The following is a 19,760-nucleotide window of genomic DNA, read 5'->3' as shown; positions in this document are numbered from 1 at the left end:
CGCCGCCCCCAATCAGCGGCCGGTTGGGGCCGCTCGCGCCCGCCCCCCCAGCCAATCAGCGCCGAGCCCGAGGGGGGCGGGGCGGGGCATCGCGGACGCCGCCGGTTCCCCGTTACGGCGCGAGGCGAGGGCGGAGGTGGCGGCGGCCGGGCCGGGCCGGGGCGGGGCCGCTGCGTCGCCGTTACGTGCGTACGAGGGGCGGGGTCGGGGAGGGGAGGGAGGAAGGGGGGGGTCTCGGCGGCGGCGGGGCGCGTGCGCGGCGGGGCGGGGCGGGCGCGGTGGGCGGCCCCGCGGCGATCCGGGATGTCGGGCTGGCTCCTGGTGACGTAGCGCGCCGCGGGAAGGGCCGCGCGAGACCCCCCCCACCCCCCTCCTCCGGTTGCCAACCGCCGCCCGGCCCGGTGTCCGTCCGTCCCCCCCCCCTCCCTTCCCCTCCCATCCCACTCCCTTCCCGCCATGGGCAGCTCCGCGGCGGCGGGAGCGGGCAGGGCGCCGCGCCGCCCCAGGGCCGCCGCTGGGCATGTGCCAGGCCCGGCCGCCGCGTGAGCGCCGCCGCCGGCACCGGCAGCATTGTCCGCGCCTGCCCCGGGCGAAGCCGTGAGTGTGGTGTCCGCCGGGCCGCCCTTTCATCCCGGGAGGGGCGTCGCGGCGGGAGGGAGGGAGGGAGGGAGGGAGGGAGGGGCGGGCGGGAACCGTGCTGCCCACCGGGAGGGGGCTGGGGGGGCGTCCCATCTCCCCGGGGAGCGGGGGGCACGGCCGGTGGCGGTGGCGGGGGGTGTGTGTGTGTGGGGGGGGGTTCCCCCCGTTCCTCACCTCCCCGTTTCTCCGGGGCTCTTCCAGCAGGGCGGCGGGTGCCATGAATAGCAGCTGCGCGTCCCCCGCCGCCGCCGCCGCCCGCCGCCGCCTCCTGCAGCGCCGGGATCGATAGAGGCGGGGGCTGCGGACGCACTATGGCCGGCAGCGGCTACACGGACCTGCGGGAGAAGCTCAAGTCCATGATGCCCTACCGGGACGGCCACAAAGGCGGTGGCGGCGGCAGCCTCCCGCGGGAACCCCCCGAACCGCCCTACGATCGTAAACGTCGGCACCAGGAGGATTCCGGCTCCGAGCCCAGCGACTATGAGGAGCAGAAGGAAGAGGAAGAAGCTCGGAAAGTCAAAAGCGGCATCCGTCAGCTTCGCCTCTTCAGCGCCGAGGAGTGCGCCAAGATCGAAGCTCGGATCGAGGACGTGGTGTCCCGGGCGGAGAAGGGGCTCTACAAGGAGCACACGGTAGATCGGGCACCGCTGCGGAACAAGTATTTTTTCGGGGAGGGCTACACCTACGGGTCTCAACTGCAGAGACGAGGCCCCGGCCAGGAGCGCCTGTACCCGCGGGGGGAGGTGGACGCCATCCCTGAGTGGGTGCACGACTTGGTGATCAGGAAGCTGGTGGAGCACCGGGTGATTCCCGAGGGCTTTGTGAACAGTGCCGTCATCAACGACTACCAGCCGGGGGGCTGCATTGTCTCCCACGTGGACCCCATCCATATCTTTGAGAGGCCCATCGTCTCCGTCTCCTTCTTCAGCGACTCAGCGCTCTGCTTCGGGTGTAAATTCCAGTTCAAGCCTATCAGGGTCTCGGAGCCCGTTCTCTTCCTGCCCGTGAAGAGGGGAAGCGTCACGGTGCTCAGGTAACTCGCCTGCATTGCCGAGGCCTCCGCTAACGTGCCGGGGCTCCGTTGTGTAACGCTAATCACGAGGCACACGGATGCACACCCCGACGGTGGCTTGGGCTTGATCTCGCCCGCTTGTAGGCGTGCGGGGTCTGGTGGTGAAGGAGGGGTCGGAGAGGGGGGGTCCTGCTGCCGTGGTGGATGGGGATTTGGGTGGGTGATTGATTTTGTTTGGGGGGGGGGGTGCCCTCTCCGTGGGGTTGGAGGTGCAAGTGCTGGCGGGAGCAGGGCCACTTGCGGAGCCGAGCTTCGCCGTAGTTGCTGTAAACGGTTAAAATAACACATCGAGAAACAAAATGGATCCTCCACCCAAGAGCGGTCAGAGCGGAGCAGCTGGTTGGGACGGGGGCTCCTGGGTCTATTCTTAGCTCAGCTGGTGCCTTCCTGACCTGACCGAGGAGGTGTGAATGGCCTCGTCTTCCCAGTCTGTAAACTGGGAATGCTAAACCCTCCCCTGCCCAACCCCGGTGTGTGCAGAGCCCTGTGGGACTGTCACTTGGGAAACGCGGCGGGTCACGGGTGCAAGAAGGGACTTTGCGTGCGTTCTTGTGAGTGGGGGAAGAGCTGTGGAGGTGAAATGACCTGCCCAAGGTCACGCAGCCGGTCGGTAGTAAAGCTGGGATTGGCACTGGGAAATGCCTGCTTCCTAATCCCCACTGCCTCCCCGGTACGTGCTGGGTGGGCAGAGCAGGCAGGTGAGGGGACAGGCAGGGTGTGTGCCGAGGTGTTACCGTAAGGGACCCGCCAGGGCCACGTCTTGGGGGGGAAAAAGCAGCTCGAAGGCCGCTGCTGGCCTCGGTGAGCACCGGCCCTCACGTCCCTGAAGGTCAGAGTGCTCCCTGCCAGGAGCAGGGATCGCCTGGACTCTGCCAGCAGTGCTCAGAGCCTCCCAGCTGTATCCTCGTTTGGGGTTTTTATTTTTTTGGACTGGTGAAGGTCCAGGCCGGTTTTCAGGGCTCCCAGGCCGTAACACAATCCCCTGCTTTGGCGTGTAAAGTGATCGCCGCAGGGTTCGGGAAGGAATTTTTCCCTCTACATACACACAGCCTCGCACCGTTGACTAGTGCATCAATAATAAATGCTGAGATCTCGCGTAGCTTTTATCTTGGAAAAGCTGCACAAACATTAACTAATCCTCGCCGTACCCCCGGCGTTAGGTAACTTCTGTGGATTAGCGAGGGAGGCAGCGGAGGGAAGCGGGAACAGCGCTGAGGACATTTTTTTCTTGCTGGATTGGCCGGGGCAGGGAGAGGGGGGGCGGGGGGCAGAGGTCAGGGTCATTTTTGTGAAACGGAACCTGGGGGGACCCGTCCTGCCCTGTGTCCTTTTACCACCATCCCCGGCGATGGAGAGCACTGGCTGCGAGGCAGCTGCTGCACTTCCTGACTTCTCGTAGGCACCAGGAGGGAAACTTTCTACCCTGATTTTACTGCTGGTGATGGCAACCCCTGTGCTACCTTTCCCCAGCAGGCCTGGAGTAAATAGTTGTCCTTCCCTTCACGGCCAGAGATCTGTTTTTTAAGGACTGTGAAAGTTTTTTCTTGCCTAGAAGCATGCTGGCAGAGCCGTTAATGCAGTCTGAAGTCTTGTAGTGAGAGTCACTAGGAAAATTCATGGCCTTATATCTGAAGGAGGATCAGGACTTTGCAGTGGAGGGTGGTGGGAGGAGGGAAAGTGGCTTTTCTCTGCTCCAGGACCAGAGAATGATGTTTTCTTGTCCCAGATCTCCACTCTTCCTCCAGAACTGCTGGGAAGAGGAAGCTGCCTCAGAGCTCCCGGAACTGGAGCAGGGTGTCTCCCAGACCTCTGTGTTTGGGTTGTTGGCCAGCATCACCTGGGTGTCTTAATCAGTTTATTAAGGTGGCTGAAGCAATCAAACAAATCAAACGAAGGTATCTTTTCCCTCCAAATAGAAGGGTTGCTGTGACCCACCCCAGGCTTAATCCACGGTTAAATGTTCTGCTTTCCAGCAAATAATAGCAAATAATGGGGGTTTATTTCAATTTTGGTACAGCAGTTAGCAGATATTTAGCACTCACTTAAGAGAGATTCTGCCAAAGTGATTGTTCTGTGATGATATGATCCTGGCTGGATGCAAGATCTCCTGTCTCCCCACTAACCCCAGCAATCTGGGAGGAGCAGGGAGAGGTGCAGACCCGGTAGGCTCTCAGGGGTGTATTTCCAAAATCTAGCCCCTGGTCATGTTTTAAGTCAACTCCCCAAACTTGGCTTTTTTGCCTCCCAGTAAACAGTTGCTGAAGGCAGTTGCCCTGGAGATAGGGAAACGGCGCAGATAGAAATGGCATGCTTGTAATGTCTGTGATTCGAATATTGCTGGGTCAGTGGCTGCTGCTGGCGTGCTGCCTTTCTGGGGAAGCCAGGGTAGCAGCCTTTGCTTACCGTGAGGATCTAAAGAAAGCTGATGGATCTCTCTCTTTGCCCCTGTGTCGTTCTCGGGCTCTCCCCAGATCTCGCCTGTCCTGTTCCTGCTCTCAGCAGTCTATTCCAAACTGTCCTCCTGATTTTGTAGCCACCTACTCCCCGCACCCTGCAGAGGGGCTTTCCCCGTATCCCTCCCTTGACTTTATTTGCCTACCATGAAGCAGGCTGTGGTGTTTGCAAACACTGAACCTGCCTCAGACTCGCAGGAAAGTATTCAGATCTCAAACGACAGGTTGGTATTTAAAAGGTGGAATGGAGATTCTCCTGGCTGGGCTGTGCACCTCTGCCAGCAGGACAAAGACGAAGCCACCACGTGACCCGCTAACGAGCCCTTTGCTCTTCCAGCCAAGGCACTTTTTCCTCTCCTTTGACATCTGCGCTGAAGATTTACTCTTGCAGGTTTTGACATCTAGAAAAAAGACCTTCTCCAGTCCCCTCTTCTCCCCCAGCCCCAGGAAATGGGTGCTCCTGCAGGTTTGTCCTGCTGCCAGCCAGGCCAAGAGAAAGCGGCAGCAGTGCCTCGGCCTGTGCTGCTCTTCCCCAGCAGTTGGAGTTAAGCTGCATTTCAGTCCTGGGGACCATCAGCAGTCTGTTGGGGGCTGCTGGCTCGACCACGTATGTGGGTTTTCTTTTTTTTTTTTTAACAATAATTTGATAAGCATCAATCGATAGAAGCAGTGGGGAGGAGATGGAGGAATTTGCCTGTTCATCTGGGGAACATGTGCTTTGACAAATGCTTAGGCTGGGGAAAAAAAAAAAAGGAGGGAGCTGGCAGGGGTGCAGAGCCAGCCAGGACAGGTGGTTCCAGCCAGACCCCAGCCCCACAGCCTCTGTCGATAGCAAATCTCAGCACTGCACTGGCTTTTTGTTTAACTGCTGGGTGTTGCGTCTCAACACCGTGGTTGGAAATAGCGCGGTTGCAATTAGCCAGAGGTAGGAATGACCCACTGTAGCATTTCCCAAGTTCTGAGAGCTTGCACACCGTATGGGCTTCCCTTCTGCAGCTGGTGAGCACTCCAGGTTGTCTCCCCGCTGTTTGTAATAGCAGTGGAAACATCGTGATGTTTGTCTCTCCTGTTGTCTCGAGGCATGCCTGGTGGTAGCGTAATCAGAGCTGGTTGGAGTCTCTGGAGGATGAACCTGCTTTCTTCCCAGCTGGAGGAATCTCTCCACAACTGCCTGGATTAGAGGCTTTTCCAGAAAAGTCTGATTCCTCGGAACAGGCTGTTGGTTCAGAGGAAGTTCTGCGTGTGCCAGTGGTGATGAGGCAAATAGATTTGTTCAAGCTCTGCTTGAGCTGGTCGGTGTCACATCTGTGGTTTGTGGCAGCAGCTTTCCTGAACTATGAGTAAAGCCTCGAGCTGCTCAAACACTGCAGTGGGCAAGTGCGTGAGGTCCCTCTGCCTCTGAGCTGGCCTGGCTGTTGTCAAGCCCTAGAAATACTTCTCGTTAGAGACTCTGCAGAACTTCAGGGCCTCCTTTCTGGTGATGTTTATACAAAAACATCTGCTTTCATCTCGATGTGAGTCAGTTATGTTATGGCTCGGCAGCAGCTCTTCTGGGCTGGAAAAGATACTCAGGGAGGAGTTGGGGGTGTAACATCTGACGGGTTAGGAGTTGGGGTGTTAGTTGGGGGAGTGTGTGGATAGCATCTGCACCTCCTCTTGTTCATCTGGGAAATGTCTAGGCTGGAGACATCGTGTTTGGGTGTTCTCATGAGCAGCAATTTAGGGTTTTACTTACCACGTTACCTCTTACCTCATGCTTTGGGTTTGTTCTTTGGGCAAGAAATTTCTGGGTAGACCCAGCTAGAAAGCAGGTTCCTGTCTGGGGAGTGAGAACGAGCGGTCAGGCTGACATCTCATGATGAAGCAGACCTTTTCCTGATGTTCAGGGTGTTGCTGAGTTGAATGTTAACGTGGGTGATATTAATGAATTTGCTGAAGCTTGACGCGGAGATTCCTGGAACATAATAGCGCATCATTATAAGCCCCTTCACACAACGCTGTCTTGTTCTGCAATGTCCTGGAGGATGGGGGGGATGGACATCAGCCCATTTTAACTGATCAGGTCTTAGACTTTTAACTCTCTTAAAGCAGTAAATCTGTCTTTGAGAGTTTCTTGGTGAGTGGGTGGATTATCTAACCAGATAAAGGAAATCTGGTCCCTTCCCCAGAGACAACCTGTGTGTGCGTGGTCTGTTCTCTGCTCTGAGTGTCCTGAGTAACCTGCAAGCCTTTGACCCTGGCCATGCTCCTGGAGGGCCGGCTGACAGCAGCTTCCCTGGTAAAGCCTGGTGTGGGGACAGCGGGCTCGGTGATTTCTGCTTCAGGTTAAACCAGCGTGGGGCTGTGCTAGCTTTGTGTGGCTTGAGTAGTCTTCACCCAAGCCCCTCCAAAGGCATTCCTGTCCCTGTCAGCTCTTTCAGGAGGCTCTGAAGGTGTTCAGCTTTTCTCTTTTCCCCATACTGGACTCTAGAAGGCTCTTTTGTGAACAGCAGGTAGAAGGCAGGCCCACCTCTCAGACCTGCTCGTTAGCACCCATGCGAGTGATGAGATGTGCTCCTGACAGGGTGGTTTGTGTGTCTGAGCAGGTGTGATGGCCACTCTCCACAGACCTGCCACGATCTCACATGCTGTGCTGAACCCCAGGAATTGTGCCCAACAACAGAAGCAGCCACAAGAAAAATGCTTCTGTGTGTTGTGGGTGGCTGGGGCCCTTGTTGGCCATGGCTTTCCCTAGAAACGTGGAGTAGGTGAAGTCATCTCATACAGCAAAACACTCTCCTGCTGAGAACGGGTGCTGCGTGGTGCGCTAGCTGCTTGAGCCTGGTGTAGTTTTCCTCAGCCCAGGGAGCTGTCTCGCTTTGTGAACGCTGTGGCAGGGAGGTTTTGGGAGCTCGGCTTGGTTTGCAGGTCTGAATTTGAAGGTTACTCTGTGTGCGTTGTGTCGGGGTTGGGCTGTGCTGGGGGGTGGTGTTTGTACAGTGGCTGAGGATGTGGTGGGGAGGATGAGGGTGCTGAGATGGCAGCGTTTGTGCCCAGGTGAGGGGAGTGAGACACTCTTGCCACCACTTCCCCCCCTCTTCGACTAACAAATCTCATCGACTCGGCTACGCGTTCGTGTCTGGGTACGCTGCGCATCTCAGCCATGAGAGGTGGTTTTTCTGGGGGACGTGTGTGACACCATGCTTTGGAGCAATGTGCTGATTTTTTTTTTTTTCTTCATGTTGCTCTCTAATATCTTGATAAGTGAATTGGCCGAATTTACACTCCATAAACTCATTTTCTACATGTCTTATTTCACAATGTTGTGGCAGGTGGTGGTTTCCTCTCGTGTATGCTAAAAAATGGAATCCAAAAAAAAAAAAACCAAACCCTTGACTGTCCTCAATTTTCCTGAAGTTTCTTCCTTCCTGTAAGTCTAGCTCCCGTGTGCCTGGGGAGTGGTGTTTGGAGGAGGAATTCCTGGTGGAAGTTAGGAAATGACTGGCCAAACTGAGTTGTTGAGGCTGGCAGCCACTTACTACTTCTGCCTGTCATCTTTCTCACCGTGGCTTTTTGTTTTTTGTTGTCAGTGGATATGCAGCCGATGAAATTACACACTGTATTCGACCACAGGACATCAAGGAGAGAAGAGCTGTCATCATCCTTCGAAAGTAAGTGTTGAAGCCCTCTGGACAGTAAGATAAACTTGGTTTATCTGTGGTGTTGTGATGTTTCCTACGGTGCTTTTAAAGAAACGCTTTAAAACAGCCCTGCTTGGTTAGAAATGCTTCAAAACGGCCTTGCTTATTTATTTGCTGGCTTGATCTTACATCTTGATTAAATGTCACTCTGATGCTCACTTGTGTCTTGCCGTACCCATCGCTTGGCCAGTGGAAGTAGATGGAACTTGTTACTGCAGCGTTAATCACTCCCTGGCTCTGTACGGCAGTACTCCATCGTCGTGTCTGGGTTTGCAGGCGCTGTTCATGTCCAAACACCTGGCTTTCGTTGGTGGCCTAACTCCAGACAGCTAGGATTTCAAACTCTTGTTTTGGGCTGCATATTCAGGTGTCTGATCATATGATACCCACACGCATGAGTTACCTGGATGGTTCTTTGAAGCCGATTCTTGCGGTGAAGAATCTCCTATAAAGCAGATAAAGTTTTCTTGGTAGCATGGCTTTAATTTCCTGGAGAGAGAGGAAGATGCTGGCTTTGAAGTGAAACGGATGCAGTGAATTTAGCGATCGCTTTAGAGAGCTTGTCCTTCAAGTCGTCGTTGGGAAGCCAAGCTCTGTAAGCTGTTTGAGAAGCACACTTCCTGTTTTAGAAGATACGCTGGCTTGATGGCATTTCATCAACCAGTGCTTGTTCCTAAAGCTCTTAAGAAAATAGCGAAAAAGTAAACCAACCCCACCCCAAACTCCCTCAGTATAAACCTTTTTTTTTTTTGTGCCCAGAAATATCCTCTTTCATCAGTTCCTTCTACTAGGAGACCAAAAAATGTGACTGCCACAAGTTGACCCATGTTGATTGTGTCTTAGAAGGTGTTAACAGTAATTCTGCTGTCGAGAAATCTTTTTGCAAGTGAAAACATGTGACTTGAGTCCTGTAAACCCAGCCAAAAGTGTGGGCATTGGTGGCAGGGCTGCAGTTGTGGCCCAAGCTGGCATAAGGCTAGCAGGCAAGTGGTCTAGATTCAGATTTACTGAGCTTTTGGATGGCTTAGCTGGTTTCGAAACAAGTCTGGCAACGTAGTGAAGATATGGCACAAAGCCAGTGGAGTGGAGTTGGACATCTGGTTAGAGAGACCCATGAAATGAAGGCAGGAAAAACAGCAGCCCTGAGGCGTTAGCCAGGCGAAATCAGCACAGACCCAGGGAGGTGGGATGAGATGTGGCAGGTGATAGAGCAGGATGAAAGAAAGACAGATCATCACCAAACCACCCAATAGCTGGTTATCGCCACGTGAGGTTTAAGGCGAGAGGGTTGTGATAAGAACTCAAAGGCAGTTACGTTCGCCTTGCTGGTTACTGCAGCCAACGCAAAGCCGTGCGAGTGCTGACGGGCACCGGCGAAAGGCAGCTCCAAACCCTGTAGCTGCTTTAGTTGGGCCTTGGGATAGAGAAGCTGCCTGTCCTACGCTGTGGAGCAGTTCCCTAGAAAAGACAAGACTCGGCTAAATAAACTAAAGCTGCCCAAACTGGTGCAGATATCTGACGTACTGGTTTAAACTGGCTCTACCTCTTGCTTTTGCCAGCCTCTGTAAGCTGAGGATGTTGAGTTATTTCAGCCTGGCTTCGCTGTCCTCAAAGTGCAACCGGGCAAGCACCTAGTTGGCTGAGACGTACCCGCTGACCTGGTGCCTCACTGCTAAACCAACAAGGCCTGTTAGCTCCTCGCAGAGCTGGACAGGGTCTGTTTGCTTAGCTGTCCTTCCGTAGCAGTGTGTCCTTCTGTCTTCCCCTGATTTAGGGGCCTGATCTGCTTAGAGCAGAAGTGTCTCTGCCCAGTCATACGCAGACAGCAATGGGCTGCCTGGACTGGCAGGCTGAGTGAAACGACAACAGCATTTTTTTTCTCTTGAGCAAAGTGGAAACCCCCTGGTAATTATTTTTGTGTAATCTCGGTAGAGCTTAGCAGCCCTGGTGAATACATGGCAATTGCCTGTTTGCCAAAGGGTGCGCTCTGATTGCTGCCAAATAGAGCTTATTAATTGCTGCTTATCCCTTGTGACGGCGGCCGTCTCCTCGCCGAGTCCCGTGTGCACGCACGCATGCACAGCGGGGCTGCGGTGACCTTTGTCTGCGCTCGCATCCCCGTGGCATGTATTGCTGCAGCAAATGCCATTCCCTAGTCCCAGATCATGCGACTTCGTGCAGTCTGAAATAGTGTGTTACGCAACCAGGAAAACAGCTACTTCCGCTGGTAGCATGCTAGCACGAGAGGTTTGGGAGCAGACAGCGGCCTCGTAAAACTCCTCTTCCTCATCTTCATGGTAAGAATCAGCCTCGAGCTTTCCAGCGGGATCAGATCATACAGCAGCATAAACTTTGCTGCAGTGTGGAGCTGGGATATTTGGCTCTGAATAGGCTGCCAGAGCCTGCTGGGCCCCAGACGTTTGCATCTGGATCTGCTCTTGCCTCTACTCTGAGCGCGTGGTTCTAGAGATGTTTTTTTGCTGGCAGTGGCAGAACAAAGCTGTGCGAGCTGGAGAAGTGGCTGAGTTTTGCAGGATGCTTGAGAGCGGCGTGGTTACCAAGTAGGTCATAAACACCTCAGTGCTGTAGTGTGACGATATTTACAGTGTTTCCTGCGTATCAGAGTGCAGGACTGCGGGGAGCCAGCAAGGTTTGGAAGCGCTTTGAGCAAGAGGCTGTGGGGGGACGAATGATGCTCCCAATTTCATGAGATGCTGGAAGAGGTAGGGGATAGAAATTAGACCTACTGGAGCGGGTCCTCAAAGTCATTTTAGAGGGCTTATGCTGCTGTTTTGAAGTACTACTTTGTAAACAGTTACATCAGGGAGTTTTCTGTTTGGCTTGAACTTGGGTAGGTGATTTGCTCTCTGTTTTAGTATAGCCTTTCCTCATAGCTGCTCCTGCAGCTCATACCTGTGTTGCTCTGTGGACAGAGAGAGCGTGGCTGGTGTTCCCTTGCCCTTGCAGTATATTTGGTGGTTTGCTTGTTTTAATTGCAGGCCTGGAGTTGCTGTTGTATTTGGAGGTATTTAAACCACCTAACTTGTCCGGGGCAGGATCTGCAATGCCGTTGGTGTTCAAGCTGGACGGAGTCCAGTCCTGGAGCTGAGAACAGCTCAGGACGACGGCGCTGTGGACTAGCACTGGCTGCAGCCTGGCAGCTGCCTGCGGAAGTGTTCCTTGTTTCTGGCATGCTGGGCGGGCTTGGGCTGCCGTGCCCAGCTTCGCCTGTGCCAGCCTGGCATCGCCCTGGTTAACTGAAGAGGCTCTCCCCAATGGTGAAGAGGAAGCTTGGCGACTGGGCTTGCTTCCTAATGGGAGTTTACGTTGGGATTCTCCTGTGGAAACCTCCCTCAGGAGCTAAAGTTCAGCACTATAGAGAGCAAGTAGTGATGCTCCCATTCTTTCACCCAGACCCTTTCTGTATTCACCCCTAATCCCAAGAAGGGAGACAGGCTGCAGCAACAATATCAGGGTGCCTTTCCTTCTGGGAAGCGGCTTGGATCCCCCTGAAATTGGCAGCTCTGGAGCACCGGCACCACCTTTTAGTGTGTTTTGCCCATTCTTAGGCTTCAGTCTGTGTTTTGAAATAGGCTTGCGTAGTGCTTGTAAGTTGAGACTAATAACTGCTGTGCTGGGAGATGGCGATGATAGCGCCGTGATAAGACACTGCACTGTCGAGTTTTCATTCCTGCTGCCTTTCTCCACGTGTGCACGGCTACAGTCGTGCCTGGGCCAGCAACAGATCTGCTCTGGGACGAGCTGTGCTTGCTCTCTGGTGTAGCTTGAGCACATTTCTCTCCCAGCATGAACAAGGCAGTGCTGCGCTGCTGGAAGGGATGTGGTGCAGCTTCTGTTTGCTAGACCTTCTCCTGACTTGTACTTCAACTCTTTAAACCTCTTAGTCAAGTTGAGAAACGCCTGACCCCACGAGATCTTGAGACAGTAGGGAGTTTCCAGATAGAAGCAATTATTACTGTTGTAGGTGATGATGAATTTTGCAGGGCATCTCCCAGGAGGCTTCACTGGAGCTGCGAGTTATTGACGAGTCACTGGGATTTCACAGGATTTCACAGGGGCTCCAGTGCCTCTAGTCTGTATCCCGTAACCGGGATTGCAGCGAGCCCAACACCATCTGCATTCACCTCATGACTACTCGTATCCCTGAGCCTTCCTCTAACCAAGACAGCAAAGGTTAAAGCTGAAGCTGCGAGTACCAGAAAGCTGCAGCTCTTTCTGCTGTCGAGCGTAATAATCCTGACCCTCTTCCTGAGCTGTGTGGCTGGGATTGAGGGTTCTGCTTCAGCACATCTAGGACAGACGTCCGCTGCAGCACGCTGGCGGTTCTGTAGAAACTCCTTGCAAATTCTCTTCTCTTTAAATATTTGCAGAACAAGACTAGATGCACCTCGATTGGAAACAAAATCCCTGAGTAGCTCTGTGTTGCCACCAGGTTATAACTCTGACCGTCTATCAGGAAGCAACCGGGACCAGATCCTGAAACCAAAGCGGTCCCATCGCAAAGCAGATCCTGATGCTGCTCACAGGTAGGATGATCTCTCCCAAGAGCAATGTTTTGGATGGTATCTCCAGGTCAGTGCATGTCTGAGGTTCCTGGCCTTAAGAGAGGCTGCACAGCACACTTAAAAACACCCTAGTTTGCACCTCCCGGGTGCTTTTTGTGGTGTACAGATCTGTTTTATCAGAATGAGGTTCTTCATATGTTCCTCCTAGGCTTGTGGAGGCTAAGCTCTGGCTGTAAGCAGCTTACATTGTTTATCCTGTGAGTGGCATAATGAAGAAGCAATAGATTTGGCTGGCTCTTGATAATTCAGTCATTCAGAACAATAGTTTCCCTGCAGCTAATTATTTTTGACCTCTATTGCCAAGCAACCTGTGCAGCTGCGTTAAACTATATTATGAAAGCAGTCTTGGGAGAGAACGTGAGGTTTTGGTATCTGGGAAAGGTGAAGGCTGCCTTGGGAAGCTTCTCAAACCTGTTTTGGTTCCAGAGCTGCGTGTGTATATTTTTGTGTGGGTAACCAGACTGTGTGAATGCGTAAGCCTGACCTTCAGGGGAGTTCCTTGCTGAGGTTTCAGACAGCTTGAGCTCTGCAGCAAGGCTTCCCTTAAACACCACCTTGCTCTGTGTGAATGTACTGGTAGCCAGTCTGCCAGCTATCATGCAATATTTCTGGTATTCTTCAGTTCCAAAGCTTCCTGAGGATCAAGACAGTGTTTTCTGCACGTCGTGTAAAAACTAAAAGCTAGCTCGGTCCCGGGGCTTGGCTGCTGTGCCGGTCCCAGCCCGTGTTTCAACCTGTCCTGGAGGGAGGAGGGCAGGGGTGGCTTGTTTATGAGTGGTGTTCATTCACCTGGACTCAGACTGACTGGGAAGATAGATCAAGAAGAGGAGCTAGCCTGCAAATGAAGCCTTACCTCTGAGCATGCAGTGGGCCGGGCTGTGATTAGGGAAGCGATCATGCAGGACAAATCTGCAGATCTGTGAGAGCTGGTTTTCAGCCTGATGTGACCTTACTGGGGTGGGGGCGGGCTTGCATAGACTCCTGCAGCAGATGGCTATCAAAAATATGTTTTTCCTCTTCCTTTGGCCTCAAAGACTCCATTATAACATAGGTAAATAGCATGGATATCAGACAGTGGTATTTCTTAGAGGAACTTGGCCGTTGCCACCTAAGTGATCTGTGCAGCTGACCAGCCCAGTCCTCCTATGAAGTGGTTGTAGGTGAGAGCAGAGGCAGCTTTGCAGAAATAAAAATTGCACTGTGCTAATGTGTGAGAGGACAAAGGAGTTTGGAGCTGTGATTTGATCCTGCACCCTGAGCGCCCCATCAGCTTAGAAAGAAGCTCAGCTCTGAGCTGTGAGTTCTGCTGTAGGAGAAACCCCTTTGCCCAAGGGATGTTTCCTGGGGCCACAAACTGCACTTAAAAAGAAATGACTGGGCTGTTGGGAAGTGTTCCTGGTGGAGGTAAAGGCCAAAACTTGCCCTGGGAAGAGGAAGGAATTGCACCATTGAAAGCGAAGTTCTCAGCCTCCCCATGGGAGGTGCAGCTTGGTGATCTGTTTCTGCTCTGCTGAGTGCCCAGTGCTGGACCAGCAACGTGGAAACAGTCAGTCATATCACTTAAAAGTATGCAAAACTGCAGTGTGCCAAATGGGGCATGCCTTAAATCCTGTCGTGGATGTGCTCTCACTCCCTCTTTCTCTCTCTCCCTAGGCCACGGATTCTAGAAATGGATAAAGAGGAGAACAGGCGCTCAGTCCTCTTACCAAAACATAGGAGACGGAGCAACTTCAGCTCTGAGAACTATTGGCGAAGGTCTTACGAGTACACGGAGGACTGTGACGAGGAAGAGGAGGATGGCAGCCCAGCCAGGAAAGTTAAAATGAGGCGACACTGAGGATTGCATTTTCCAGGCTCATGGAGCTGATGAGATTGGCCTCTAGTCTGTGAAAACTTTCTCCTCCCTCTGGCTATCTTCCATCTAGCTTCAGTTTTGGTTTTTCCTTTCAGGCTGAAGAGTAAACAGGAAGGATCTAGCAATTTGTTTTTATGAATGGAGGAATGCTGAGACATATGTAAGGATGGAACGTGTCCAGTGCACATGGTGTCCTGAGTCATGGGTCAAACGGGCATCTCTCCCTTAGGAAGCAGATAAAGTTATGCCAGGCTGTCTGTTGGGATTTCTTTTGAAAACACCAAAAAGTTTAACTGTTTCATTGCGCAAGATTCAAGAATTGTATTTTTGGTTGGTTGTTTTTTTTTTTTTTTTGCTTTAACTTTCTTCCTTTCCAAATGTTCTAAGTATGATGTTTGACCCCAGGAGCGGAAACTCTCTGTGGTGGCCTCGTATTCCTTGCTTCACCAAAGGGCTCCTTGGCCTGCTCTTACCTAGTTGTTGTTGGGTTTGTTTTAAGGGTGCCCTGCAGTAACTGGAAGTTTGAAGTTTTGCAGACCCCTCTTACTGCGACTGAGTTCAAAGGGTTTAGGACGTTTTTGTTGCACTTTAGTACCAGTTTTAAATGCCGTAGGTTTTCTTTCCACTCCCTTTTCCCAGGCCAGCGTGGGCTCACAACTTTGCGTCCCTGTGTGCTGCCCTCTCCGAGAAGAATGTACTTGAGCTCTGGTTTCTCAGTGCTGGTCTGACCAGCGGAATATTTTGGTTGAGGAGGAAGGAAATGGGGCTGGTTTCACCAAGGCTGGCCCAGCATTGACCCGAGGTCCATATTGGAGCCGCAGGGCTGCTGAGTGAGTGATTGCATTGAGTACGTGCTGCTTCCCAGAGCTGGAGATAGCCAAGAGGAGTAGGAGAGACGCTGTGCTTGTGAGGGCGCTTGCCTTGGGGACCCCCTGAGAAGAGCTGTTCTCCACTGCCTGGGGGGCCTGGCTTTGGGCCCCCTGCCCCTTTTAAGTGGAGATTGTTGAGGCAGCGCAGCATTCCGGCTCAGCATCCCATCCTGAGGGACTGGCTGCACTCTGCCGACGCAGGAACAGGAACAGGCGCTGCCCTGGCCTCGGGGGAGCCAGGCAGCTCGGCTGCAGTCTGTCCCCTCTGAGGCTGGCTCTGGGAGCAGGGGCACTGCGAGGGTCTAGTTCAGCCCCAATTCAGTACATGCAGCAGCTAGTGCTGCAGCGGTTGCCAGCCTCCTCCTGGCTTGTTCCTGCCTGTGTTCCTGGGGTTGGGAGTTTTCTAGTTGCTACAGAAAATGCTGGGAAGAATCAGGCGTTTGGCCCTGCAGAGTTAGTGTTAGAAAGTCTTGCCTTCTTCCTCTTCTCCCACCCGGTTTGCGTTAGCCCAGACCGAAGCCTCGGCGTTTTCAAAGTTTGGGGCCCAACACCATATTTAGAACCATACTTTTAAGAAACTTCCTCCAACTGATTCTTTGAACCCAAGTGTTGGCAGTTGTAAGGAGTAGTCTTATTTTTAAATTTTTACTGCTTTGCCCTCCCCCAAATTGTAGTTTTTTCTTAGTGTCGTGTCCGCCACACACTTCATGGTCTGCACGCTTGGCAATAAAAAGATGTAATATATTTTGAAACCCGTTTGCTGCTGTCTTGAGGGGCTCCCAGTCAAAAAAATCCAACAAACCAAAACCCAGGCATTGTTCCCCAGAGTGCCGTTCCTTGCTGATTGAGCACGTTTGCTGACATCTGGGTCTCTGTGTCCTTTTCCTTCCCTGCTGACTTCTGCAGCTCCTGCCACTTGCCTGTTGTTGGGGTTACTGCTCAGGCTGGATCTAGCTGTCACATTAGCACAAAGGAAATTACCGTCACCTTCAGCACCACAGATCTGCGAGGGGTTCATAGCTGAGGTCCCTGGTGCCTGTCTCTGATCCTCTTTATCCGATTGCTTTCCTGGTGAGAGCCCCCGTTGGCTCAGTGCAGAGGTACGGGCACAGCCTTGCAGTCAGCTTTCGAAGGAACCTGTCTTGTCTGCCCAGAGATCTGAAAGTTCATGCTTCTGTTGCTTCTGAAACCTTTCAAAAGCCATTTTCAGACCACGCTTAGTGTTTGAAGCAGTGTTCCTCACCCTCCCAGCTTTCTGTAGAGAATCCAGGCCAGCTCTTGGCTACAAACCCCCTGTTCTGGAAAGCTTGGCATTCCCCTGATAGCAAAACCGCATGCAGGGAGCAGCGATCCCTTCTCCTCCTTACGGCTGGTGCAAACATCTCCGGCAAGCTAGGGACCTGCTAGCAGGATGCCTCGCAACAGCTGTTTTCTAATTGTCTTTCTGGGTTCATCCTGGACGTGCCCTGTGCTCTCCTCGGTGTCAGGCTCAGCTGCGGGTGCCGCTGACAGCGGCGGTGGTCGCTGCCAGAGATCTCGGCTCCACGCAACCTGCCCTTCCCCCGCCACCAGCTCCCAATTTTACTCCTACCTCTGCAATAAGGATACTATAACCTGGTGTCTCAACTCAAAAATTGGAGGCAAACTGCCTTGCCGGGGCCGCTTCCCAGAGCAGGGCTCCCATGGGACGAGGCATTGGCTCTATCTCTGCTGAAGGCTGAACAAGGCATCCTGACGTCTTATCTCTAGCCTGGTACCAACCATCACTTCATCCCGGTCCTTGTGCAGTCTGTACGCACGCAGGTATCCTTCCTCTCCCGGTTTGTTTTGGTATTCCCACACGCCGTGGTCGGGAGCTCTCCCCTCCTTCCTTCCTCCCTGCCCCGCATCTGTGCGGTGGGTCTGAGCTGGCAGCCGTGGCTGGAGGGACGGGAGGAGCTCCTGGGCTCTCCAGCCACCATCTGTTCTCGTGTGCGTTCGGTTTTCAACCCGCCTGGTTGGGGCTTGACACCTTGGAGAGAAAGAGTGGGACGCAGCCGGTCTGACCCGTGACATCTCTTGGGCCAGGAGTCCCCAGCGTGTAGGCAGGCCATCTTCCCCACTTGTACAGACATTTTCTATACACACGGATGTATATGTGTAGATAACATGGTTTTTTAACTCTTTTGCACTGAACAACATCGGAGTGAAACCTTGATTCGAAACCAGAAGACGCATTTTTCACGTGGATCCAGATGTCTAGATCCCTTACTGTAACCTGTCTGGTAAAACTGTGGCTCAAAAATATGGTGATGCCTGTACCCGTTCTCTGTCACCAGCTGTATCGGGCTTCAGGTCAGGCTGGTAGCGTGGGTCTGGCGCGGAGGACGGAGGGTGGTGAGCTCCAGCTTGGAGGCTAAACTCCCTATGGGCTCTGCGGGACGGGCTCATGCACAGGCCTGACCCCGTTGGCTTTGTCGTGTCTGTCCGGTCGTGTGGTCTGACCTCCATCCACCCTCAGCGTGTCCGTGTAACCCGCTGCGCCCCAAACTGGGAATAAGGCTACGTCCAACGTGACGATCCCACGCACCCAGACCCACACCCAGACCATGAGAACTGTCTTTCCTAAGGAAGGGGGAGGAAGGTGGGAGTCATCCCTGCTTTGGTGGGGTTTGTCCCTGCTTTTCTGCAAAAAGCAGGAGGAATTGGGGTTTGTTACTGTTACCCATATCTCGAGAAGACTCAATGATTGAACTAAAGCTCTTGCATCGGTCGCGTGGGCTCGATATGTCCATAGGAAGAGAAGGAAAAGCTGTTTGCCGGGGGTAAGAGCTGGCCTAGGGAGGGGCTCTCTGTCTCCTGACTGGCCTTGGCCTGCAGCCGCAGAGCCCGGGTTGCCACATCTGCCTCCACACCTCCTGAACTCTCCTCCAGCTGTTAGGCGAGAGCTGTGACGCCTGGGAGCTGCCATCCCAATCCCGAGGCTTGGCTCATCCCAGGGGGTCGCTGGGGCACAGGGCTGCCAACCCGCCCTCCGGGGACCTTTGGCTTTCGGCGCTGTTATTATCTAGCGCTCGCCCCTACGTGGTGTGAGCCCCATGGGTCGAAATGGCTGCCATGCTTCGGGGGGGCCGGGGTGTGGACCCCCGCCAGCGGTAAATAGTTTTTTATCTGCCAAAAGCGTTCCCTTTCCCTGTCGGGAGGAGAAATGTTTGGCCGAGAAGCGTGTCTCTGCTCCTTCCCGCGCCCCTGCCCACACTTACAAGTTCTGGCTGACTTTAATTTTGTTTTTTAAAGATTCTAATTTTTTTTTTGTTACGAATAAAAATAAAATAAAAAAAAAAGAAAGTGGCAATATTTTTTTCCGTAAGCTTTTCCTAGGAAAAAGCGTGGTTTGTAACAAAGTTGTACAGTTCTGAAGTTTGAGATACGAGAAGTACTGTGTGAAACGCTGTAAATGGGGCAGAGATTATTTTATGTACAGTCTGACGCGGGGGGAATCTTTTAATTCTGGTTGATTCTTAGGAAGAATTTGGTTCTTCACTGTCAGGGTTTGGAATTTCATGGTTTCATTATTATTTTTTTTTTTCTTGTATAGATTGCTGCATTAATTGAATAAAAGCAGAAAGCATCACTCTGCCTGCCTGTGTGGTGGTGCCGCTGGCTGGGACGTGTGCCTCGCTTCCCTGCCGCCAGAAACGAGGTTGCGGGGAGCCGCTTCTAAATAAAGGGAGTCTCCAGCTCCCTGGGGATGGAGGGGGACAAATGCAGCGTCTGTCCCTCTTACGCTGCCCTAGAAAGCGGGGATGGGGCTCGCTGCCCTCCTCTTCTTCCTCCTGCTTTCCCTCCCTGGGGGCTGGGGAGCGAATGTGGGTGCTGTCCCCTTGCAGCTCCCACCCTGCCCCACCACCCAGGCTTGCCACAGCGGGTGCCTGGTCCCCAAATGGCTCCAGCACCCCAGTGGAGGGGCTGTACCCCGTGCTTTGGCCTCACATGGAGCCCCTCACCCTCCCTGCCCTGTGCCTTCCTCCTGCAAGATGGAGATGGCGGTGGACGGGTGTGCGGTGCCAGAGAGGGGAGGGCATGGCTGGATGGCGTCTGCTGACCTTGTATCGTGGCCTTCCTCTTTTTCCTCCTCAGCAGCAATAAGCTCCTGCCTGATCTGGCGCTGTCCTCTCCGTCACCCACCCTCGAACCCTGGGGCTGTGCGTGGGGTCGGCCCCCTTCCCTCCATCCATCTGGGAGCCCAGTGCTGGGGCACGGGGGTGACGGCCCTGAGCTCACCCCCAGGGTGTTTTCCACCCCAAAAGCTGTGTCACCCCAATGCAGCATCTCCCCGGGGCCGGAGTTAGTCAGCAGGGAGGGGAAGCCCTGCCCTGCCCGGGGTGACTCACCCCAAACCTGGGTGCAGGGCAGGGTGCACCCCTCCACCCCGTGCCGATGCTGTGGGGGAGCTGGGGCACGGCTCTGCCCGCTGCCACGGCGGGAACAAGCGGTTGCCAGCTGGGGACGGGGCCCGAATACTAATGGCGGGAGCTGGCAGGGCGCTGAGCAGGGCCTCGCTCGGCACGGCCGCGCGGGCACAGGGCTCGGGAGCTGCCATGTCGTCGAGGCGCCCCATGGCTGT

General features: G+C 53.8%; 1 protein-coding gene across 5 annotated transcripts; it reads left to right on the top strand.

Annotated features, from left to right (window-relative positions):
* Positions 1-106: 106 nt before the first annotated feature.
* Positions 107-18,767, top strand: ALKBH5 (alkB homolog 5, RNA demethylase). 5 transcript variants are annotated; one of them, XM_074885561.1, is made up of 5 exons: positions 107-185; positions 841-1,672; positions 7,734-7,814; positions 12,236-12,391; positions 14,084-18,767. In XM_074885561.1, exons 2-5 carry the CDS (start codon positions 951-953, stop codon positions 14,265-14,267), a joined length of 1,143 nt encoding a protein of 380 aa, XP_074741662.1. In that variant the 5' UTR covers positions 107-185; positions 841-950; the 3' UTR covers positions 14,268-18,767. The 5 variants fall into 5 exon arrangements, with proteins under 5 accessions (XP_074741662.1, XP_074741665.1, XP_074741663.1 ...); XM_074885564.1 differs by having other exon boundaries at positions 165-185; positions 844-1,672; XM_074885562.1 differs by lacking the exon at positions 107-185 and adding an exon at positions 263-321.
* The last annotated feature ends 993 nt before the right edge of the window (positions 18,768-19,760 follow it).

Source organism: Strix uralensis, chromosome 16 (assembly GCF_047716275.1).
Source record: "Strix uralensis isolate ZFMK-TIS-50842 chromosome 16, bStrUra1, whole genome shotgun sequence".
Lineage (NCBI taxonomy): Eukaryota > Metazoa > Chordata > Aves > Strigiformes > Strigidae > Strix > Strix uralensis.
Note: the sequence above shows the minus strand (reverse complement) of the source record. Positions and strands in the feature narration are given on the sequence as shown.